The sequence below is a fragment of the Monodelphis domestica genome, chromosome 3 (assembly GCF_027887165.1).
Source record: "Monodelphis domestica isolate mMonDom1 chromosome 3, mMonDom1.pri, whole genome shotgun sequence".
Taxonomy (NCBI): domain Eukaryota; kingdom Metazoa; phylum Chordata; class Mammalia; order Didelphimorphia; family Didelphidae; genus Monodelphis; species Monodelphis domestica.
In genome coordinates, this window is record NC_077229.1 from 2,830,585 (window position 1) to 2,856,502 (window position 25,918).

The 25,918-nt window shown below is 40.0% G+C and overlaps 2 protein-coding genes across 8 annotated transcripts in view; both read right to left on the reverse strand.

Moving 5' to 3' along the window:
- LOC107652138 (zinc finger protein 420-like) overlaps positions 1 to 25,918 on the reverse strand; it is a 181,726-nt gene that overhangs the window by 106,452 nt on the left and 49,356 nt on the right. The window lies entirely within an intron of this gene.
- LOC100617323 (zinc finger protein 420-like) overlaps positions 21,387 to 25,918 on the reverse strand; it is a 53,948-nt gene continuing 49,416 nt past the window's right edge. For all 7 annotated transcript variants that reach the window (XM_016432820.2, XM_056820235.1, XM_016432824.2 and 4 more), the window contains one exon: positions 21,387 to 25,597. In XM_016432820.2, the coding sequence (XP_016288306.2) occupies positions 23,397 to 25,597 (2,201 nt within the window). In that variant the 3' untranslated portion in view covers positions 21,387 to 23,396. The remainder of the gene's footprint in view (positions 25,598 to 25,918) is intronic.

Sequence of the window (25,918 nt, forward strand, 5' to 3'; positions counted from 1 at the left end):
AAGTTTAGGTATAGGAAAATGGCTTAGGTAAATAGGGATTTTACATGAATATAGTACTTGAACATAATAACAAACCATTTAGCAATTTTAAACAATTCAACAGTATTTTGAATATGTAACTGTCTTATCTCCTAATGTCTATAAATTCTACTAAATGAAATTTCTATCACTAACAATATTTAACCTAAAATTATAATGTAATCTAACTTCTACAGTTAAATTTTATGTCTGCCCCTACATTCCCTAAGACTTTGAACAAACTTTATAAGCTGTCCCTATTGTTAATCTTTAGAACATTAATAAATTGTTCTGATATAGTTAGTTTGTTAATACATTAGTATTTACATATGTACATAGATTGTATCTATACAGATTTACATATGTTTTGTGAAGATTGGATTTAGCCATCTCCTGAGTGTACGAATGAAGGTTCTTAGCTCTTCCTTTATTGGAAGATTGAATTATAATCCCCAGCCTCTATTTAGATTTTAATCCCCCAAAAGTGTTAATATTTAAAGTAGATCTACCCATTTTAACTACAAAAAGGTGCCAACTAACTACAAAAGGTGTAATCTAACCAAAAAAGGTGTGAATACCCATTTCATACATTGAGTGGGAAGTCCTGGAGAGGTATCTGCTGTGATTAGTAAACATGAAATTTAGGGAAGGTGACACAAGATCCTTAAATAGAGGAAACAGGCACACAAGAGAGACATAGATCCTCTGACTCAGGAGTTGGGCTGGAAGAGCAGTCTCTTGAGATTGGAGTGAAGAAGAGTCACTCAGAAGAGAGAGACAGGAAGACAAACACTGGGACTTGGCTGTGGAACTGGACCCCTGAAGGAGCTGGTGCAGATCTCAGACAGCTTTCCTTTTAGATGGTTACCGTGGTGAGTGAAAGGTTGACCTAGTTTCCCTGCTTTTCTGGGGGTGTGAACCTCTAAGAAAGGCCCATCATCTTGAGACTCCTTTCCTGGCTGGGGCATTAGAATTGCTACCTGGGTCAGAGGAAGCCAGAGGCTTGCTCTCTCGCGCTTCCTCTCTCTCTCTCTCTCTCTCTCTCTCTCTCTCTCTCTCTCTCTCTCTCTCTCTCTCTCTCTCTCTCTCTCTCTCTCTCTCTCTCTCTCTCTCTTTTTCACTTCCTTAGTATCTTCTCTCTATTGTAAAGAAACTACCATAAATTACATTTTACTTTATTAATTCATTTGGGATTTAGAAATTAAATCCCTGGCAACCACCAATTAAATATTAAGTCCAAACTATAAAAAAATTTAACAATTTATTTAACTGACCATATCGATTGTGATGAAATACCTTCAATCTTCTTAACTTTCCTAAACTTCCATTAGTCAGCTTTTAATAGCTTATTTTGATCAGCTGTAGAGGTACATTTCAAATTTGGTTCTTTCCCCCCTTAAATTAGATTTTAAAAAATCAGACGAGGGAATGACATTTCCCCATCAAAATAGAATTCTAATTCTTTTCTTCTTATATTATGGCAACTTCCTGTAGTCTTGGCTACAAATGGCTAAGTGATTGTATTTTAATTTAAAATCTAAGAATTTTTGAATTTTTTTGTTTGAGATTGTATTTTTATAAAAATCCAAGAATTTTGAATTTTGTTTAAGATTTTACTGTTATAAAAAATCAAAGATTTTGATTCTGTTTGAGAAAAGATCTTCAAGAAAGAAACTTTTATATCCAGAGAATGAACTGTTGCAGAAAGATGCCGAAACCCTACACTTCATCAAGAAGATCAAGAATGAACTTTGGATATGATTGATTGGACTGAACTTTTGATTGAACATTTATTATAATTGTACACATTTATGCCAAAAGGGACTGCCCCTAATTTGGCTTTCTGTCAATGCGCCTAGCAAAACATTGGTTTTGCTTTTTTTCTTTTCTATTTTCTCTCTCACTATTCTAATCCTCTTTTAAAAAAATTGAATATTGTGTATATCTATAGTTAGAATTGAATTCAGAATTACAAAATTGATTATGTTGTTTGATCAATGGGGAGACTGGTCTCCCATGATCATCAGGGGGGATTGTAAACCTTAAAATTTCTTAGACTTATGAATGTTGGAAATTTCCCCATTGGGAAATTTCATACTTGAAAAAATTTCCTACTGATAGTAAGAACTCTATTGGAATATGAAACTCCTTGGCATGGGAGGATCTTTCTCCTCCCTACTTAAGTCTACTTTAGGACAGAAACCTTTTGCTAAACAATGGAAAGGGCTTTGACCTATGCTTAAGCATAGAACAGGAAGTTCTTTGAGTCATGATTGATTTTAGAATTGATACAATAGAGATACTTGGAATGACAGAATCAGGTCTTGGAAACTACAATCTCCACCCTACTCAGAGTAACAGGATTTAGGAAGGGCTGCAGCAAAGATCAAGATTTAATTATTTGAGAATATGACCTTCAACAGACATGTGCAAAGGGGGAAGACCTGTGGGCGGTCCTGGGTTAAGCTAGAGCCACCATTGGCAGAGGGGAGAGATTAACAGTGATTGGTAGATGAGAGAACTGAGGGGAGGGAACTTAGATTTTTGGCTTAAAGATAGCAGGGTCTGAGGACTGAAGCAGGTTGATGGGCTGGAGGTTGATGCTTGGGAGGAGGTCTGAGAGGAGAGAGGTCCTGGAGGGAGAGCTCCTGGAGAGGTCTTGAAGGAGGCTGTGGAAGGAGAACTCAGGAGGAGTCAGGAGGAGGATTCTCTGGAAACATTTCTTGAAAGGAGGCTCTCTTGAAGGTGGAGCCTGAGGTTGGCATGAGAAGCCTTACCTAGAGAGATCTTGGGTGAGTGATAAAACTAACTGACTGATTTATCTCTTAGGACTGAGGTCTAAGGCCTTATTGGCTTGAGGCCCTTCATTCTTATTCCTTTCTTACTTTCTCTCTTTTTCTATTGATTAATCAGTGTATTATAAATTAAATTTCTCTATAAAACCCAATTGGCTTGGGCATATTCATAAATTGGGAATATATTCCCTGGCGACCATCTTATATTTATATAAAACCAAGACACAGTAGAAAACATATTTCAGAGGTCATAATTGTTATATATTTCCCTTGCTCCCAAACATTTTAATTATCACATTTTATGGCTCCCACTCTCTTATCTACAACTATTTAACGCTCAAAAGTATTTTAAATCTAACAGATGTTGACTTTTTGAGTTTTCTTGGAGATAGCATTTTTATATAATGTATTTCGTTTGGTCATGGAGTTATGTTTTCTTAGTCAAATAACATTGTTATATACTTTATTTATTGTTACAATTGTTGGCAGAGACTTTGTAGAGACTTTTCTTTGGAGTCAATTTTTAAAATGCCTGTTTTTCTTTTCTGTCTGTTTTACTATCTTTCTACCCAGAACTGTTTCATTTGCTTTAGCAGTGCTTTTGTTTTCATTTGTATTTTCATGTGCTTTCCTTTATTTTAACATGTGCAATGCTCTCTTCTCTGTCCTTTCTGCTTTGTCCTTCATGGCTTTCCTTTCATAGTTTCCATTCCTAGGTTTCCATTCCTAGCTTGAGTTTCATAGGGACTGTTGTTGATTATTGCTAGGGCTATTTGTGTTGTTGATTATGACTAGGGTAATTTGTTTTAGATGTAATATTTAGGTATCTTCATTGATGTTAATGTTATGATTGTGATGCAATTTTACATGTGAAGCATGGAACCATGGATCTTTTTGATCAAACTTTATATGTGTTAGGGTTGTCATTGAAACCATTGTTGGACAAATCCATATTGGTTCTGTAGGAGATTCTCTACTAAAGTTTTTGACATATACTTTGTCTCCTGGATTTATCTTCTGCAGTGAAAAATCTAGTGGTATTCTTTGCACAAGTAAACCCAGTTTTATTAGTTTGTCTAACCTACTTTGTATCTGTTTTAAATATTTACAAAGTACACATTTCCCTTTTAACATGGACAGAAATGATGGCTTTACGGTCCTACCATGCCAAAGTGTCTGACCATATAACATTTCAAATGGTGATACATGCAAGTCAGTTCTTGGTCTAGTTCTTATGTTGAACAAAGCAAGAGGCATAACATCTGTCCATTTTAAATGTGTTTCTAAACACCTTTAACTAAACAGCATTTATCTATCTGTGTCTTCAATTCTTTGTTTATCCCTTCTACCTGGCCTGAACTTTGGGGTTAATAAACTGAGTGATAATTGCATTTGATCCCCAACTTCTTATAGATTTCTTGCAGAACTTGGGAAGTGAAATGGGACTCCCTGTCCAAGTCTATGGTATCGGGAATGCCCTGTCTAGGTATTATCTCTTTTAATAGAAATCTAACTAATGTTGCTGTGTCATTTTTCTTAGATGGGCATGCTTCAACCCATCTTGTCAGTCTATCCACAATTACCAATGCATATTTGTATCCTTTGTCTTTAGGCATGTTAATATAATCAATGTGAATACATTGGAAAGGCATGTAGCTGAGTGGTCTGCCTCCCAATGCTATGTTCTTTTTTTTTTTAAACCCTTACCTTCCATCTTGGAGTCAATACTATGTACTGGCTCCAAGGCAGAAGAGTGGTAAGTGCTAGGCAATGGGGGTCAAGTGACTTGCCCAGGGTCACACAGCTGGGAAGTGTCTGAGGACAGATTTGAACCTAGGACTTCCCATCTCTAGGCCTGGGTCTCAATCCACTGAGCCACCCAGCTGCTCCCCCAATGCTATGTTCTTAAAATTTCTTTGATTATACTTTCTGCAAGCTTCACATGCCTGACAAGTTCTAATGGCTTTTGTTGTTATTCCTGGTGCCATCCAAAATCTCTGTATTGTATCCAGAATCCCTTGCACTCCATAATGTCCTTTTGCATGAATTACAGTGCATAGATGTTGATATAGTTTTTCAGGGAGAATGTTTGCCCCCTTGAGCAATCCAAACATCTTTGATTAGTTTAGCGCCTAGCTGCTCCTTCCATGACTGTATTTCTTCTGTTGTAAACTTCAGTGAGATTGTATTTTTCAATTAGAGAGAAATTCAGCACATGATGGGGTCCAAACCTCACGCTCTGTCATTCCCTAGGAATATTCTGTTCTTTCCATGAGTATGTGCCTTGCAATGGATTATGGCCACCTCTTTTGGAAGGTCTACAGCATTTATTAGATGGTATATTAATTTGCCATATGCAATTGGTTTCCCAGCCAAAGTTTTATACTCTCTGTTTTCCCATATGTAGGAAGACGAATGCATGGTGGGGAAAACATAGTTCGAGTCCAAAAAAATGTTAACTCTTTTTCCTTTAGCTAACTCTAATGCCACAAGTAGAGTCTTCTGCTTGGTTCCTTGGATGCCAACATGACTTGACAACGATGCATGCCAAAGTGTTCTGTCATTGTCAACTAAGGCTGCCCCTGTGACTTTCCTCCCATTGTGAATATAGGAGGACTCTTCTGTGTATAACTGTATTTTTGGATTGATAAGAGGTGTGTCTTTGAGGTGTTCATTGGGTTTCTGCACCATTTCTACTACTTGATTAAAATCATGCAATTCTTCTCCGCCTATTGGCAAATCAGGAATCAGAGCTGCTGGGTTCAATGGTGCACATCTATGAATAGTGATGTTATCATTGCCTAACAAAATGATTTCATACTGGGATATTCTTGCATTGGTGAATGCATGCATATTCTGTGACCTTAGTTTTTCTATTTGGTGTGTAGAAAACACATGCAATTTATATCCCAGTACTATATCATACAATTCCTTGACCACCAGAGTTGTGGCTACCATGCTCCTGAGGCAATGCACTATTCCCTGTGTGACAGAATCGAGGATAGAACTATAAAACGCAATAGCTCTTAAATTCAGCCCCAAATACTGTGATAGCATTCCAGAAGTTCTTTCTTTAGATGTGCATAGCATGCTTTTTCATAAGTCCCTCATAGTTGCCCTGAATCATTGCATTGCTTTTAGTAGCAAAGTCAATTCCATTTGAGAAGATACAATTTTTAATAATCATTTTCTGACATTTTGCACGTCATGCTCTCTTCTTCCCTCCCAAAGATGGCAGATAATATGACCTACATAACACATGTGCTCTCATATAATACATATTTTCATGTTTGTGATGCTGTGAAAGAAGAAACATACTGCTTATACAAGAAAAATACTAATCAAGGAAACAAAATGAAAAACTCAATTTTTAAGATAGCCTAGATAATTTTTAAGAGACATTTCTCCTGCCACAGCTTTTAGCCACCCTCCTCCTCCCAAGAATACCAAACTCTAATTCTCTTTTTGTTTTTGTTGTTTTTTGGCTGGTCACCCTACCTACTGGCTACTACTACTTTAAGGAACCTAGCCAGGGATTCTGGCCAAAGATTCTGGCCAAAGATTCTGGCCAAAGATTCTGGCCAGAAGATTCTGGCCCCATCTGTTTTCACCCATGTTCCTCAGTTCCTTGCTGCTGTCCATGGCATTGCTGCTCCGGATCCCGGTCACTCCAGGACACCCCAGTGTCCTGCTTCTATTGCCGATCCATCCTCCTGTGTTGTCACAGTCATCTGCTCTTGTTATTCTTGATCACAATCTCTCATCATCCTCCTGACCTCTGTTGTTGGTGCTCCCAGACTGCTGATAGCTGCTTCTGTCTTTGGAACTCACAAACTTGGAGCTACTCAGTGGACAGCTGGTAAAAACTGGGGTGTATTTTCCTTGGGCAACAATAAGCCTCTAAACTCCATCTCCACGTGGATGGGAAAAGACTCCTCCCTAGCACTTTATCTCAGGGGGAAAGGGAGACATTTTTACTCTTCCAAACAGGAAGTAAATTACAAGCATGGTTCATTCTATGAAAGAGCAGTGCATTGCCAATCTCAGCTTTCAGTTCTAGAATGTTTTTTTGTTCTATCACTGATCCTTTCAATTATCTTCCTTGAGATTCAGGGGAGGAATTCATCTCCCTACAACCCATTGCCATTTGGGCCTGCCCAGTCTCTAAGATTCATCCAGTTTGGAATTCCTCAAAACCATGTTCTCCCTCACTATGGGAAATCCCAGAGCTCTGACAAAAGGAATCTGAACAGGGGGCAACTGAGTAGCTCAGTGGATTGAGAGCCAGGCCTAGAGTCAGTAGGTCCTAGGTTCAAATTTGGCCTCAGACACAGACCCTGTGTGACCCTGGCAAAACACTTAATCCCCATTGCCTAGCCTTTACCACTCTTCTGCCTTGGAACCAATACATAGTATTGATTCAAAGATGGAAGGTAAGGGTTTAAAAAAAAAAAGGAAACTGAACAGATAAAGGAACTTTAAAGAGACTGGAAGTGAAAAATTTTAAGCCTTTTCAGACTGAGGTTTCTACACAGTGAGGATTCTCTGATGTTCAGAAAGTCGGGATGTATGACTGAATGACTTTCCACATTGCTTGAATTGATAAGGCCTCTCCCCAGTGTGGATTCTCTGATGTTTAGCAAGTCTAGAGAAGAAACTGAATGTCTTTCCACAGTGTTTGCATTCATAAGGTTTCTCCCCAGTGTGAATTCTCTGATGACTCACAAGATTAGAGTTCTGAGTGAATGTCTTTCCACATTGCTTGCATTCATAAGGTTTCTCCCCAGTGTGAATTCTCTGATGTAAAACAAGACTGGCGAGTCTAATGAATGCCTTTCCACACTGCTTGCAATTGTAAGGTTTCTCCCTGGTGTGGACTCTCTGATGTACAGCAAGAAGGGAGTTTGTTCTGAATTACTTTCCGCATTGCTTGCATTTATAAGGTTTCTCCCCAGTGTGAATTCTCTGATGTTTCACTAGAGTGGAGCTCTAACTGAATGTCTTTCCACATTGCTTGCATTCAAAAGGTAAAATCCCAGTGTGGATTTTCTGATGTCCAGAAAGACTGGCCCTGTGCATAAAAGTCTTTCCACACTGCTTATTTTCACTAGATTTTACCTCAGGATCCACTCGTTGATGTTCAATATGAGATGAATTTTGAGATGCAACACAGAATTTCCTAAAAGCAAAGTTATCAAGACCATCACTAATGGATCTTTGTAGTTTCATTTCTTCCACAGGAAAGCTCACCTCTGTTGGATTCGCCTTAATTTCAGGTATGATTTCTCCTTCTAAGAGAAATAAATGGTAAAACATACATATAGAGAGACATATACACGCATATAACATATTCTTTATTTGATGGTCAGAACATAAACTGCTTCATATTCTATTTTCTCAGATAAGAAGAAAAGGCTTCCAACTTAAAAAGGGCATAATCCATCATTTGAAAATGCCATTGACTCAAAACTAAAGAATAATTTAAATAATAAAGAATCTGCCATATGATCTCATTGACTCTTCATAACAAATCTGGGATTTGGAACAGGCTAGCTGTATTAAATTCCTTTCTCAGACCATCAAATCAGAAAGTCTGGATGAATGACTTGTAACTGGGCATGCTCTATCAACAGTACAAGACAATTCACTTTCAATCTTTTTCCTTTCCTTTTCATTATCTATACATTCAATCCTCTCTTTGGAAGATAGGTATGACACTACTGGGTGCATGTAGACTAAATATTTCTATTATTTCATCATTTAGCTTCTCTGTTAGAATTATGGAATTCCCGTCATGATTGCTTTCAACCTTATTTTTTTATTCCAGTATCTGAGATCAATTGTTGGAATTCAGTACTCTTTTTTGCATTTATTCAAGGTACAGAAGATTTTCTTATGCTCCCTACTCCTTGAGGAACCTTATTACTTTTCTTTTCATGCCTCATTCCACTAAAATAAAATCCTTCTACTAAATACAATTTAAACAAAAACATGGCATTTCACAAGCTTCAAAAGTGTATGACACACAATAGGGGCCATATTCAAATGGTGTTTATGTTTATCATTAGAATGTGGATCATTTCCTCCTTTGATTGCTTTTCTCCTTAAACTTGCATTCTCTTTACTCCTGTAGTTCCTGAATTCCCTGTTGAATTAAACGCATTTCCATTCCCCAACACTCCTTTACCCCTGGATCATCTCAGAGGAAGATTCAGGATCTGTTGCTTCTTTCTAAACCACCTCCATGTCTGGATTCTAGATTGTGAGCTCCAGGAGAGCCCAGACTGGTGCTTCTCTTCCTTTGTATGCTCAGAGTTAAGCACTGTTCTTAAACATATTTATTTAATACATGTTTACTGACTGGGCACTGGGCTTAACCATTTCACCCAAATGCTCCAAACACTCTGACTTGATCTCTTCCTCCCTATGAGGTACTGTCCATCATCTGTCCTCCGGTTCATTGCTAAACTGCTTGACGTGGCCATTTGCAGTGAGTTGTGCTGGTGCTTCTCCTTCGTTTACTTGACTATACATTCCTCCAGAATCCTCTGTCTGGTTCTCTTGAAAACCTAGACCACCTCCCCACATTTGACCTCTCTAGTACTCTTTACCTTCAGAACCTTCCCTCTCATGATTAGCTACCCTGGATCTGGGCTCTAGAGGGTTTCTACAAAACTGCTGGCATACTACTGTCTGCTCCAGTACAGGGTGAGTTCCAGGAATGCAGAGGATGTTTGCTTAAAACGTTGATGTCCCCGACAACTTACCCCAGGAACCAACACAGAGCAATCCCTCATAGAGGATCACAGACAGGTCCCCTGAAGGGAGATAATAGGAAATGGAATCCAATAGCCTCATCTTACAGATAGAAAAACTGAGGCTCAGGGGCTCATGGACTTGTCCAGGCAGTACCCACTAAAAGGTCTGAAAAAGAATTTTAAGTCGGGTACTCCTGCCCCCCAAAATAGCCCTGGCATCACCAGAGTAAGAAGAAGCCTCTGGTCACCATGGTTCTCCCACACCTCTTTTTCCCTCTCTCACCTGGGTACCAGATCCTCAGACCTTCTTGCTCCAGAATCCATGGGACATCCCTCTGCTCCAAATAAGATATCACTTTTTCTGGGGGACCTAAAAGCCCTGGGCATGGGGAACAGAGAGAACTGAGAGAAGCATGTCACTGAGTTCTCTTGAGGGAAAGGTTGGGGAGTCCAATGACTCCACTCAGAGACTGGCGATGGAGTTCCGACCCAGGTCTGCCCACCTCCCTCAGTGAATGTAACTAAAGTGTCTAGGGTAGGATGGGCCTGTTACCATGCTGTGGGACCTGGAATTAGCAGCAGCCCCTCCCTATCCCCCATTCTGTTCTGGTCCATTCAGGGAGTATCTCCTAAACTCCCAAACTAGATCTGAGGACTTTGAGGAATTGGCTTCTGTTCCATTACCCACCATTCCCCTCCCTCTCCAACACCTCTCTGAGCCTCATGGACTCTTCTCTCCTGGTTTTCTGCATCCTCTTCTAGGAAACTCAACAATCCTCATTGGGCCCAATGCTGTCTCTCAGCCAGTCCATTCATCCGATTAATCACAGAGAAGGGAAAGCAGGGCCTGCAGGAACCTTGGAGGAGGGTTTCCCCAGCATTTAGGGAGGGGAAAGAAGGTTGGGTAACGAATCTCCCATTTTAAATATTGGTTCTGGGGCATTTCCTTTAGAGAAGGCTGGAATGATTTCATAGGTTTCCACTACCTGCAAAGGAGAGGCAGCTAGAAGGGGAATGGACTGGGGCGAGAGCTCAGAGCCAGGAAGGTCTCCATTTACATCTGGCCACAAAGCACTCCTAAGTAGGTGCCTCAGAAAAAGCCACTTAACTCAATCTATTTTCTCATCTGTAAAATTGGGATAATACAGTCACTGAATTAGGAAGATGAAGGTGAGGAAGAAGTGCCAGAATATTACAGAGAAAATTCTTGGCAGAGCCCCGGACCTAGAGCAGGTCATCATAAACACTTAATCCCTTCCCTCCCATCCTCACTGGCTCTGCTGGAGGATTAGGGCAATAGGAAGGAAAACTAAGGAAAAACCATCTCTCCTGGGGACACCAAGTAGCTATGAGCTATGAGTTTATGCTGGTTAAAGAGAAAAAGATCCCCAATAGTAGATCCACCTTAGAGGGGGAAGATGGTGGAAGGAAAACCCTCCTGAACACTTTTGCCAGATGGGTTTCAGAGATCCAATTCCGGGTAAGGGAGAGGCAAGACAGAATCAGGCAGAGGCCTGGAACAGCAGTAGGCCATTATAAATATTTAATCTCTTTTATCCCATCCTCACTGGCTCTGCTCAAAATCAGCTTTGAGATTATGTCCACCTCTGAGTTTCTTCAGCAAGCATTTCATCTTGGACTTCAGGAGCAAAAAAGGGAGCCCCCAAGTTCCCATTACAAAATACAAAGTCCTTATAGGAGAACCAGCCCTCCTCCCTTCCTCATGACTGAAAACTACTCCCAACCCTGCCTGCTGTTGAGGGCGATTTTCCCTTTGATGGTAGACTCAGGCAGCAGAGAGTCTCCTTACCCACAGAGAGCAGGTTCCGGGCATTCTCCAGCATCACCTCCTTGTACAGCTCCTTCTGGGGAGGGGACAAGAGGTGCCACTCCTTCCTCGTGATGTCCACAGTCACATCATGAAATGTCACCATTTCCTAGAGCAGTCCAAGGCAGAGCACAGAGGGCAGAAAGTCATATCATAATGAAGAGCCCACCTCTGGTCAGTTAAAGGAGGAAACTGACCCACAGAGAAGGGAGGGGCCAAAAGGTCCCACCCTTTGACAGTGTTAGAGCCAGCACTAGATGCTCAGGATTCAAGAGCCCAATGGAGTCTTGAGAAGAACAGCTCTAGGATGCCCTGGAGGAAAGCCGGGTCTTCCAGTGCACCCAGGATCCGGATTCTATTCATCAGTAACTGCTTTTGTCCTGCTTCTCTGCCTCCTGACTCAGTTATATACTAAGTCAGCTTATAACAGGGGAAGTGCAGAATGCAGCTCTTGGGCACTTCATCACCATTCTAGCCTCATTTCAAGCCATTTGTTGGCTTTGGAAGATTCATTTTAGGCTCAGGGGGTCAGCTGTAGTCTTTCTTCAACATCGACCTATCTCAGACATGTCTGGTTTGCTGCCCGGTCAGGGCCCTAAGCTGGCAGTGGAGCCACACAAAATCTCTTCTTAGTCTGGGGAGATTAGAAGGGCTGGGGCACTGCTGGCCCCTTATTACTGATTATTCCAGTCACAGTGTCCCTTATTATTGTAACCACGAAAATGTGGGTTTCCAAGACTGAATTTCCAAAACTGTAAATGTTTCGGCCAAACTGAAAAGATAATTTTTAGTGTCTTGATTTGAATAAAAAATAAGTGGTCGCCATGGGAAAATTCCCAGATATGAAAAAACCCAAGTCAGCTGAGTTTTATAGAGATTTTAATTAATATAAATGAAGGAATTAAGGGAAGGGAGAGAGGGAGAGAGAGAGAGAGAGAGAGAGAGAGAGAGAGAGAGAGAGAGAGAGAGAGAGAGAGAGAAAGAGAGAGAGAGAGGAATAGTAGAAAGGGCCTAGGCCAGAGCCTTAAGGGAGAGAGAGTCAGTCTTTATCACTCACAACAAGATCATCTCAAACAAGCTCCAGTCCTTCACTAAAATCCTCAATTCCTGAACTGAGTTCAGAGACCCTCCTCTGAACTCCTAAACCCCGTTCAGAGTGCTCCTTTTATATCACCTCCCGTAAATTATCTCATCTACCAATCATAGTGGACACTTTTTTCCCAGGGCAGCCCATTCTTAGTTCTCATCACTCTTTAATTCTAACCTTGTCAGGGCATATTATATGTTCTGAGTATTTCACATCTCTTTTGCTAAGGTTGCCTTTTCTAAGTTGCTTGACCTTTTTAGTGATTAATTTAACCTTTATAAGTACTTAGCACCTTTTTGTATTTGATCTAAAAATAGACCAAGCTTAATGTTTCTACATCACTATAAGTATGAGTTGGGGACTTTTCATTGATCAATCAGGAGTTTGTAACTTTATCTTCCCCTAAGGCACTATTTGAGCAGGGTGGAGTAATTTTAAAGTTATCAATACATTCCTGACCAAGTACCTCCATTGTTAAAAATGGGAAATAGCTTAATCAATCCTTCTGAAGTAGAGTCTAAGCAGTTTTAAGATTCACTTTATAACCACTGGTGACCCTCCATCCTATGATACACATCACTTACCCTGTTTGTTCTTTGTTCTGTACACCCCCAAACCTATCAAAGAGATCTAACTTTCTGCTAAGGATTTGGAGAATTAACAGAGGCAAATCCCCTGAGCCCCATTTTTGACAGGCAGTGCTCCTCTACTTCTCTTCCTTGGAGAGGAACCTCAGTTTACCCTATGGTGAAATTTCACTCCCAACACCTGTAAATGGGAGCTTCACAATGCTGAACAGAACAGTAAATGTTCATTAGGGAAGAGGAGTCTGCAGTGTTTTAGAAAGAGACCCAGAAGAGAAGAGATCATTTCCTTCTTGAATACCCTGAGCAGAAGTACAGGAGTAGTGAATAACTGAAGACAACAGTAATCAGAGAGAGCAGAAAGAGGCTTCTTTGAAAAACTATAGACAAGAATAAAGGGAGGCTGGAGGAAACCCGGGAGGTCTAAAGGTGAAGCTGAAGACAGAGGGCATCACGGGAAGAATCTTCTGTCATCCCATCCACTCCAGGGGAGAAGAGGAGGTATATAAAGAGAAGACAGGGACACAACAGGGTACCTCAAAGACCAGAAACTGTCATTTCCATACCCTCTACATCCAGCACCTGTTCTCCCCTTCTGGGAATTCCCTAAGAGGGAAAAGACAGTCCTTGCCCTCCTGGAGCTCACAGTCCAGTGGGGGAAGGAGACAATACACAGACACATGGACATGAAATAAGCTCTAAGAGAAATAGGAAAGAACGAAATGAATGAAGAAACTCTAAGAGGGAAGAGATAAGCTTTCTTGAAGAAAGATTTTAGTCTTTAGTTGGGACTTTCAGGAAGTTTAAAGAGGTCAGTGATATGAAATGTGGAGGGAAACTATTCTAGACATTAGGCAAAGCAACTGAAAATGCCTGGAAGTAGACAAAGTCAGATCAAATGGTGGAGAGATTGCCAGATCTGGAGTCAGGAAGACCTGGGTTGAAATATGACTTCCCTTACTTTCTAGCCATGGGATCCTAGGTAAATCAATTAACTTTGATTGCCTAGCCCTCATCACTCATCTTTCTTAGAACTGATCCTGAGTTGGAAGGTAAGCATTTTTTAAAAAAGCAAACATTTCCATTCTGGGGCATTTAGTTTGACTCTGGGAATGGAGAACTAGAACTACAGGCAGAAGATCCTGGGTTCAAATATGATCTCTGAGACTTCCTACCTATGTAACCCTGGGATAACCACTTACCCTCAAATGCCAAGCACTTACCCATGTTCTGCCTCTACCACAGATGCTTACTATTAACTCTAAGATAGGAAGTAAAGGGTATTTTTAAAAGTCTGCAGTTGAAGGAATCCAGGAGGCCAGGTTCCCTAGATCTAAGAATACCGACTGGGGAGTAATGAATGAGAAGACAGGAAAGAGGGCTTTGAACACCAAACAGAATGTTTTCTATTTGATCCTGGAATAGGGAACCACTGGGGTTTATTGAGTAGGGGAGTCACATGATCAGAACTGAGCTGTAAGAAAAACACTATGGTGGGAGGTTTTGGAGTGGGAAGAGCCTTGGGGGAGACAGACCTAGCAGCAGCTTGTCTTAATAGTCCAGGAGGGAGGTGATGTGGGCCTCCACCAGAAGAATGGCAGTGTCAAAGGACAGAAGGTGGTATATTGGGGATGCTGTGAAGGTGAAACTGACCGGTCTTGGCGCCATATTGGATTGTAAGGAGTGTGTGTGTGTGTGTGGGGGGGGGGGGGGAACGGCTTCCTGGTTTTGAGCCTGAGGGACGAGGAGGACTATAAAGGGTGAATATTATGGTTGAGACTGAAAAAATCTAAATTTAAATGGTCGCCAAGAGAAATCCCAAATAATAAAACACCCAAGTCAGCTGCCAAATTTTTGTGGTGATTTAATTACAACAGGAGGAAGAAAATATGAGGAGAGCGAGAGAGAAGGAAAGGAGATTAACTCAGAACCACTCTGGCTCAGGCTGAGCAAAAGCGGGTGTTAAGGCTGTTCTCTACCTCACTTCCTGCATCTCACATGTGTCAAGGGTGGCTCAAGCTTGACTTAGGACAGCCCAGAGGTCTGTCCTTTTTTCCCACATGTCTGTTGAAGGCCGTTTTCTCAGATAATTAAATCTTGAGTTTAATGCAGACCTTCCTAATCTTGTTAAACTAAGAAGGGAGCAGAAATGTAGTTTCCAAGACCTGATTCTGTTATTCCAACTATCTCTTATTGTTATTGATCAGGAAATAGCTCAATCAGATCTTTAAAAGAAAGTTCTGATTAGGGTGGAATAGTTTTGAAATTCACAGTACACAGCTATAGAAAAGGTGGGTGTTCTGTCTAGATAAGAGAAAACAATGTGTTTGGGATACACTTTGCTCAAGATAGCTCCTGGTCACCTAGTGTGAAATCCCTGGAAGGAAATTTGAGATGCAAGACTAGAGGTCAGCACAGAGATTGGGGCAGAAACTACAGATCTGAGACTCTGATTATATCACTGGTAGATGATGAGATCATCTAGTAAAGAAGTCCAGAGGGAGAAGAGTAGAGGGCCAAAGACAGGGTTGCAGGAAATCCCTCACCCTAACTCTAGTGTTAGAAGATCTAGAGGAGTGTAAGGATAATTTTAGGGTTGTGACCTCATCTAAATTAATTTGGTCACTAGGGAATATCCCAAATAAAATACGCAAGTCAATTTGGAAATTTATGGTGGCTTAATTAATATAAAGGGAAGGAATTCAGGAAAAGAGCTAGGGAAAGGGGACAGGATTTCTCCCGCCTGGCCTGGGCCAGGGGGAGTTCAAAGTCCTCCTCCATGAGGTCTCTGAAGAAAATTAGACACTGTCTAAGAGGATGATGTTTGGAATGTAAAAGAAGAAGAATCAGCCTCATCTCCAAGAGAGCTCAGAGAAGACACCTCACCTGAGCTAGGTTACTAGTCTTCTTCCAGTATGGTATCAAGGAAAACTCACCCCTAAACCGGGACAATAGCAGAACCCTCACCAAGATGCCAAGATGCTCAGCTAGGTGGCGCCAATGACCTCTGGCCATCAAAGAGCCCGGAGGGAGAAAGTAATGTGAAATATATAGAAGGTTTTTACATCATTTTCCTACATCTCACATGTACCAGTGGTAGCTTAAGCTTGACATAGGACAGCCCAGGGGTCTTTCAGTTGTTTCTGATTTGTCATTTGCTAGCACATGTCTATCCATAGTGTAAAGATTAAAATCTAGGGGGAACTAAGGCAGGTAGAAATTAGTTTTTTTCTGCAAGAAGTATTATATTTTTTAGAGGTTTATTAAAGGTTAAGGATTAAAGTAAATACAGAATTAGAAAAAAACACGTGCCTAGGCCAGAGGCCTAGGCAAGATAACCTCACATCATGAAAGACGAGTCTGATCCCAAAACGGAAGTCCAAAAAGAAGAAACAAAAGCCTTTGCAATCAGGTTAAATCCCTTCTTGATCTCAGCCCATGTGAGAATTCAGTAAGATTACAAAGCACTTTGGGGAAGTCGAGAAAGGAATTGTGGGGATTGTAGTCCTGTATTCGAGTCTATTTTTTACATTTCACCGTGTGATCATTCGAAAAAAAAAATAATTTTTTTCCCAAAGGATCATGAAAACACAATCAATTTAAAGATTACAATAATTTGAGGATAAGAGAAAAAAAGAAAAAAAACAATAATTGCTGGACGCATTGACAGAAAGCCAGTTAGGGGGCAGGCCCCATTGGCATGAAAGTATACATACAAATAAATGTTCGATCAACTACACCCAAAGTTCATTTTTGTGCACTTGTGGTTGGGAGGCTTCTTCATGGTATCTTCTCCAACAGTTCAATTTCTGGATTCAGAGAGGTGTAGCATCCTTACCTAAAATTCTTCTCAAAAAGAATTTAAACTTTGCAATTTAAATTATAAATATATATATATATATATATATATGTAAATATATATATGTAAAATATATATATATATGTATAATATATATATGTAAATATATATATATTTACATTTCCCCATGTTGTGGGTGATTGAAAAATACATGATCACTTTGGGAAGCATGGCTGAGGTATGAGGTATATGAATCAATTGTTAAGAGAAATTAACAAAACCATCAGAAAAATCCAAAAGAAAAGAAAATTTTCTGGATGAAAATACAGACTATCAAAGTCTTATGTGTAAAAATTCCAAGTGAAAAGAAAAATAAATCTATAACAGGTCCTTGAATTAGGGCCCAATTAAAATGATCCTAAGCAATGATGCATTTACCCAGTCAGTGGCCAGGACTACAGAAAGGTACCACACTATGAAAGACAGAAAAGAAAGGGACCAGATTATATGAGCCAAGGTTTCAGGGATCCTCGTCTGTATTTTCAGAGCGAGTGTAGAGACAAGGAAGGCCTACATCTTAACATAAGTCAAGTGTCGCAACTCCAAGTCTCACACTAGGTTCAAAACCTTTGTATTGGCCTAGAAGTGCATCAATCCATTCTGGATTGGCTTTTTCTTTGGCTCTGTGCAATGGCTCTTGTGTTTATACCTTGTCCTGGAATCAGACAGAATCATTAAGCAAAGTCCCATAATTTTTAAAAATAATTAGTGGCATCATTTTTTATAAGGATATAAATTTCCCCCCGAGTACTGCTTTGGCTGCATCCCATAGGTTTTGAAAGGATGTCTCATCATTGTCATTTTCTTCAATGAAATTATTGTTTCTATGATTTGTGCTTTAACTGGTTTTGGAGAATCGTTTTAATTTCCAATTAATTTTTTATTTACCTCTCCATGTTCCCTTACTAGTTATTTTCATTGCATTGTGATCTGAGAAAGTTGCATTTATTATTTCTGCTCTTTTGCACTTGTTTGCAATGTTTTTATGCCCTAATACATGGTCAATTTTTGTGAATGTACCATGTGCTGCAGAAAAGAAGGTATATTCCTTTTTGTCCCTATTTATTTTTCACCACATGTCTACTAACTCTAATTTTTCTAAGATTTCATTCACTTCTGTTACCTTTTTCTTATTTATTTTTTGTTTTGATTTATCTAGTTTGGATAGAGGAAGGTTCAGGTCTCCCACTAGTATAGTTTTTCTATCTATTTTGTCCTTGAAGTCCTCTAGTTTCTCCTTTAGAAATTTGGATGCTATGCCATTTGGTGCATACATGTTGAGTACAGATATTTCCTCGTTGTCTATACTGCCTTTTATCAGGATGTAATTACCTTCCCTATCTCTTTTAACTAGATTTATTTTTACTTTGGTTTTGTCTGATAACATAATTGCTACTCCTGCCTTCTTTTTATCATTTGATGCCCAAAAGATTTGACTCCATCCTCTTTTCACCCATTTTGTTTTGGTTTTGGGGCTGTCAGTCTCCCCTCTTGGAGCTTTGTCAGATCTCTTGGTACAGACCCTAGGGGAGGAATGTTAGCTTCCCTGTCCTCTGGAGGCTTTTGATCAGATTAAATTCAACTGGGTTAGGCTGTATGTGCTCTGAGGCTGAAGATTCTTGGAAGGCTGGGCCTCCCAGGCTCTCTCCAGTTCTCTCCAGCTGCCTCTCCACTGTTCGCAAGGTTCCCCAGTGCCTTTGCCCGCCCTGAGGTTCCTGCCCCTGATGGAGGCCCTGCACTCTGAGGGGGGGGGGGAGGGGTCCTGGCCTCCCTAGAGCTCTGAGGAGTCCTGATGGGATTAGGTTCAACTGGATAGGTCTGGATGTGCCCCAAGGCAAAGACCTCCTGGTGAGACTGGAGCCAGATGGAAGGACCCAGCCACCAGCCCTGGTCTCTCCCTGGCTTCCTCCCCGCTGTCCACTCTGGAAGCTCTGAGCCCGGCACCCCACTGCTCACAAGGTAGAATCTCCAAACCGGCACCTTTGCACACCCAGAGGTTCCCACTGTCGCTGGGGGCTCAGCCCTCTGGGTTGGGGTGGAGGGGTCCTGGGATCTTCCCTCTGCCTTCCCCTTAGACCCACGTGTTCTCAGATTCCGGCTGTTCGGGGACGTACCTTTTGATTTGAGTCCAGAAGGAGGGTTCCCCTCCTCTTTCCTATTGTTAATTCTGAATGTCATTCTCCTAGGGGCATTCAGTTTGTGATCGGTAAGGAAGGGTTTTCGGAGGTCTTAACTTTTGCTGCTTCTAAGCTGCCATCTTGACTCTGCCCCTGTTAAAAACTATTTTGCCCAAATATATGGCAACAAATATGGCAATCTAGGTGATATGAATGTTTACAAAACTATAAATTGCCTAGATTAACAGAAGTAGTAATAGAATTCTAAAATAATCCCATATAAGAAAAAGAAATTGAACAAGGCATCAAAGAACTCCCTAAGAAAAAATCCCCAGGTCCTGATGGATTCACAAGTGCATTCTATCAAGCATTCAAAGAACAGCTAATCCCAATACTATACAAATTACTTGACAAAATAAGAAAAGAGGGAGTTCTATCAAATTCCTTTTAGAACACAAATATGGTATTGATTCCAAAGCCAGGCAGGTAAAAAATGGAGAAAGAAAACTACAGACCAATCTCCTTAATGAATACAGATGCAAAAATCCTAAATAGTGTGAACTTTAGATTACTCCACCCTACTTAGTCTAACAAAACCATAAGTATTTAGGAGGATGGCCTTTGACAAACATGTGCTAGCAAATGACAAAACAGAAACAATTCAAAGACTCCTGGGCTATCCAAGTCAAACCTAAGATATCATTGGCACATGTGAGATGCAGGAAAGTGATATAAAACCAGCTATATATTTCAGGTAGCTCGCTGAGTGTGTTGGCATCTTGGTGTGGTAGCTGCTATAGTCTGGGGTTTAGAGGCGAGGTTCCTTGATAACATACTGAAGGAAGCCTAGTAACCTAATTCAACGAGATGTTTTCTCTGAGATCTCTCAGTTTAGGCTGATGCTTTCTCTTTTACCTTCCACACACTATCCATTTAGAAGCCTCTAATCTTCTTCAGGAACCTTGTGATGGAGGACTTTGAACTCCCCATAGCACAGGCCAGGCAAGAAAAATCCTATACCCTTTTCCTCTCTCTTCTCCTTGATTTCTTCCCTTTATATTGATTGAATCACCATATATTTCCAAACTGACATGGGTATTTAATTTGGGATATCCCCTGGCAACCAAAAATTATTTAGATTAGGTCACGACCCTAAATTATCCTTACAATAGGATACTAGCAAAAAGAATCCAGCAAGTCATCACGAGGGGTATTCACTATGATCAGGTGGAATTTATACCAGGAATGCAAGGATGGTTCAATATCAGGAAAACCATCTGCATAATTGACCATATCAACAAGCAAATCAACAAAAATCACATGATTATTTCAATAGACACAGAAAAAGCCTTTGATGAAATACAACACTCATTCCTATTGAAAACACTAGAAAGTATTGGAATAGAAGGGTCTTTCTTAAAAATAATATTCACTCTTTGCAGATGACATGATGGTCTATTTGAAGAATCCTAGAGAATCAACTAACAAGCTAGTCGAAATAATCAACAACTTTAGCAAAGTTGCAGGATACAAAATAAACCCACATAAGTCATCAGCATTCCTATATATTTCCAACACATCTCAGCAGCAAGAACTAGAAAGAGAAATTCATTTAAAATCACCCTAGACAATATAAAATACTTAGGAATCTATCTACTGAGACAAACACAGGAACTATATGAACACAACTACAAAACATTTTCCATGCAATTAAAACTAGATCTAAACAATTGGAAAAATATTAACCACTCATGGGTAGGATGAGATAACATAATAAAAATTACCATCTTACCCAAACTTATTAATTTATTTAATGCCATACCCATCGATCTATCAAAAAACTTTTTTACTGAATTAGAAAATAAACATAACAAAGTTCATTTGGAAGAACAAAAGATCAAGGATATCCAGGGAAATAATAAAAAAAAATGCAAAATATGGTGGCCTTGTAGTACCAGATTACAAAATATACTATAAAGCAGTGGTCATGAAAACAGTATGCTACTGGCAAAGAGAAAGAAAGGAGGATCATTGGAATAGACTTGGGGTAAATGACCTCAGAAAGACAGTCTATGCCAAGCCAAATTATCCCATCTTTTGGAACAAAAATCCACTATTTGAGAAAAACTGCTGGGAAAATTGGAAGACAGGGTGGGAGAGATTAGGTTTGGATCAACACTTCACACCCTAAATCAAGATAAACCAAAAATAGGTGAATGACTTGAACATAAAGAAAGATATTTTAAGTAAATTAGGTGAACACAGAAGAGTATACATTTCAGACATTTGGGAAAGGATAGATTTTAAAACCAAGGAAGACTTAGAAAGAGTCGCAAAATATAAAATCAATAATTTTTATTACATCAAATTAAAAGTTTTTGTACAAAGTAATGCATACAATATTAGAAGGGAACCAACAAATTAGGAAATAATTTTCATAACAAAAACCTCTGACAAAGGTTTAATTACTCAAATTTTTAAAGAACTAAACCAATTGTACAAAAAATCAAGCCATTCTTCAAATGATGAATGGGCAAGGGACAGGAATAGGCAATTTTCAGTTAAAGAAAACAAAATTATTAATAAGCACATGAAGAAGTGTTCTAAATCTCTTATAATCAGACAAATGCAAATCAAAACAACTCTGAGGTACCACCTCATACCTAGATTGGCTAACATAACTCATTACATACTTCCTATAAACAGATGAAGGAGTGAACATGGTCGCAGTGGTAAGGCAAGGATTTTGAAATGGCTGATTAGCCATAGGCACGTGGTCTTTATTGTGTATCCTCTTTATTCCTTGATTTCTAATAGTCACTATTAAATCCTGTAAAATATATTTTTACTCTTTACACAGAAGTGGGGTTCAGAATTCTTAATATTGAGTAGATTAGTTTAAAAAGAAAGCATGTTTGGTCCTGTTCCAGTCTTCTGGGCTTTGCTGCTACTGCCTTCGACTACCTCCCTCCCTCACTGTTTGGGCCTTCCTGCTGCTGCTCTTCCTGCTTCTGTAAGCTAGGAGTCCTTGGAGCTGGACTCTTGAGGCTGGGAATATACAAATCCATTTCCTTTACATTGTCACAAGCTGGATACCCATTGTTCACTGAGACCCATTAAGCCAGGTGTGTATGTGTCTTTTAGCAACAATTAGACTCTAACTCTCCTGGCTTCTTTCACCTGGGGGAAAGCAATATAGTCTAACAAGATTCTATCTCCAGATTAAAATTGCAGAAAACTGGATGAAGAGTTAATCTTAATCTTTTGGTATTATAGGGTGTTGATTACTAAGGTAAAAGTAACAAATTTTAGCCCTATTTTGCTCTGTAGTCTACTTTCCTTTATCCAACCCACATGTGGTTCCACTTAAACTTTTTTTTTTTGTCCCCAGCTACGTGGCCTGAAAGCAGCTCCCTGGAAACACTTGGCCTCTGGCATTTTACCCCTAGGGGGGAGGGTAAGGAAGGTTATTCCTCCTAAGTACAGACAGGAAGTAGAATTCAAAGGATGGCCCAATCTATGGAAGGGCAACGAATTACTGACCTAAAATAACTACTGTTCCTGGCAGCACTAGTCCCTTCAATTACCTAGAGTATCCTGAAATTCAGGGGAGAAATTAATCTCCCTAGACTCCCTTGCCATTTTGGCTGGTCCAGTCTCTACAACAAAACCAAAATTAGATTCCTCCACACTATGCTCAGTACAGAACTCTACCTCAACATGAGATCGCAGAGATGTGACCTTTGGCATAAAGGTGGATGGTGACACTAGGGAGGGGAAGGAAGCTGGAGCCTGGAGTTGAAATTTTAGTTCTCCAGACTCCATTGCTGTGTGAATTCATTCCTTTCTGAATAGTAAATAAGGCTCTATAACAAAAAAATATTGGAATTAAAGAAAAGTACTCTTAAACTCATTGCCTGAATGCTGATACATATGTTATTTGTTGATTATTTTAAAATACATAAGATTTGGATCAACACACAAAATTAAATTAGTTTTAAAACAGAATCATATGACTAAATTTTTATAGTTGCTCAAAAAGCCCCATGTTCTCAGCTACCCTGACAGATAGAGAAGTGTGAGAAGCAGGGGTCCAACAAATTTATATCCTGTCTGTGCCAGCATGTAAGAAGAGGATAAATTGGATTTTAAGAATCAGTTTTTAGGGTAACAAATTTCTAACTCCACAATGCTGCCCCAAAAAGGATGAAAATTTCCTCCACAACATAAGACTAGAGCTGAATATGAACACCTTTCCATAGTTTTCATTCTTGAGGCTTCTCCCTAGTGTGACTTTCACATATATCATAATTGAAGCCACAATTAAATGTCTTTCCACATTACTGACACTCACAAGACTTCTCTCAGGTGGGTTCTTTGATGTGAAGCAAGATTGGACCTCTGATTGAATGTCTTTCTACACTGCTTGCATTCATAAGGTTTCTCACCAGTGTGGATTCTCAGATGTTTAGAAAGCTGGTACCTCTGATTGAATGTCTTTCCACATTGTTTGCATTCATAAGGTTTCTCCCCTGTGTGTGTTCTCTGATGTTTACCAAGACTGGAGGTGCAAGTAAATGTCTTTCCACACTGCTTGCATTCATAAGGTTTCTCCCCAGTATGCATTCTCTGATGGACAGCAAGACTGGAATTGCACGTGAAAGTCTTTCCACACTGATTACATTTATAAGGTTTCTCACCAGTGTGTATTCTCTGATGTACAGCAAGATGACTCCTCTGATTGAATGTCTTTCCACATTGGTTGCATTCATAAGGTTTCTCCCCAGTGTGCATTCTCTGATGTACTGCAAGACTGGAGGTGCGAGTAAATGTCTTCCCACATTGCTTACATTCATAAGGTTTCTCCCCAGTATGCATTCTCTGATGGACAACAAGACTGGATTTGCAAGTGAATGTATTTCCACACTGCTTACATTCATAAGGTTTCTCTCCACTGTGCATTCTCTGATGTTTAGCAAGGCTGGAGGTACATGTGAAAGTCCTTTCACATTTCTTGCATCCATAAGGTTTCTCCCCAGTGTGGATTCTCAGGTGTACAGCAAGACTGGAGGCACAAGCAAATGCCTTTCCACATTGCTTGCATTCGTAAGGTTTCTCACCAGTGTGCATTCTCTGATGTACAGCAAGATGGGACCTCCTCTTGAATCTCTTTCCACACTGCTTGCATTCATAAGGTTGCTCCCCAGTGTGCATTCTCTGGTGTACAGCAAGATGGGACCTCTGGTTGAATGTCTTTCCACATTGCTTGCATTCGTAAGGTTTTTCCCCAGTGTGCATTCTCTGATGTACAGTAAGTCTGGACCTCTGACTGAATGTCTTTCCACATTGCTTGCACTCATAAAATTTCTCCCCAGTGTGCATTCTCTGATGTACAGCAAGACTGGACTTCTGCCTGAATCTTTTCCCACATTGTTTGCATTCATAAGGTTTCTCACCGGTGTGCATTCTGTGATGTACAGCAAGACTGGATCTCTGAGTGAATGTCTTTCCACATTGCTTGCATTCGTAAGGTTTCTCCCCTGTGTGCATTCTCTGATGTACAGCAAGATGGGACCTCTGGTTGAATGTCTTTCCACACTGCTTGCATTCATAAGGTTTCTCCCCAGTGTGCAATCTCTGATGCAGAGCAAGATGAAACTTCTGATTGAATGTCTTTCCACATTGCTTGCATTCATAAGGTTTCTCCCCAGTGTGTATTCTCTGATGTACAGCAAGACTGGAGGTGCGAGTGAATGTCTTTCCACACTGCTTGCATTCATAAGGTTTCTCTCCAGTGTACATTCTCTGATGTATAACAAGACAGGACCTCTGACTGAATGTCTTTCCACATTGCTTGCATTCATAAGGTTTCTCTCCAGTATGAGTTCTCTGATGTACAGCAAGATGGCTGCTCCTATTGAATGTCTTTCCACATTGCTTGCATTCGTAAGGTTTCTCCCCAGTGTGGATCCTCTGATGTATAGCAAGACTGGAGGTGCGAGTGAATGTCTTTCCACATTGATTGCATTTATAAGGTTTCTCCCCAGTGATCATTCTCTGATGTACAGGAAAACTGGACTTCTGACTGAATGCCTTTCTCCATTGCTTACATTCATAAGCTGTCTCCCCTGTATGGATTCTCTGATGTATAGCAAGATGGGAACTCATACTGAACGCCTTTACACATCGATTACATTCATAAGGTTTCTCACCACTGTGGATTCTCTGTCGTCCAGTAAAATTGGAGATCTCATTGAATGTATTTCCATATGGCTTGTATTCATAACATTCCTTGCTAATGTAGATTTTTTCATGTCCAACAAGACTGGATCTGTGCATTAAAGTGTTTCTATACTGATTATTTTCACTAGATTTTTCTTCAGGTTGCATTCCTTGATGTTCAATAGAAGATGAATTTTTATGGGCAACACAGAATTCCCTAGAAGCAAAGTTATTAGGACCCCTATGCATGAATCTTTGTAAGTCCATTTCTTCCACAGGATATCTCACCTCTGTTGGATTTGCCTTCATTTCAGGTCTAAACTCTCCTTCTAAAAGAAACAATCAGTAAAACATACATATAGAGTGACATATACACATATATAACTATCACCAAGCCTCAACTGTCAAAAAATAAACCACTTTCTATCCTATTATCTCAGGTAAGAAAAAGTCTTCCAACATGAACAGGCAAAATCTATCCTTTGAAAATGCCATTGCCTCAAAGTTAAAGAACAATTTAAATAACAAAGAGCCTCCCATATGATCTCATTGGCTCTTCATAAGAAATGTGGAATTCAGGATAAACTTACTTTATTACATTCCTAACTCAGACTATGACCTCAGAAAGGAGGGATGGCTGACATGACCTG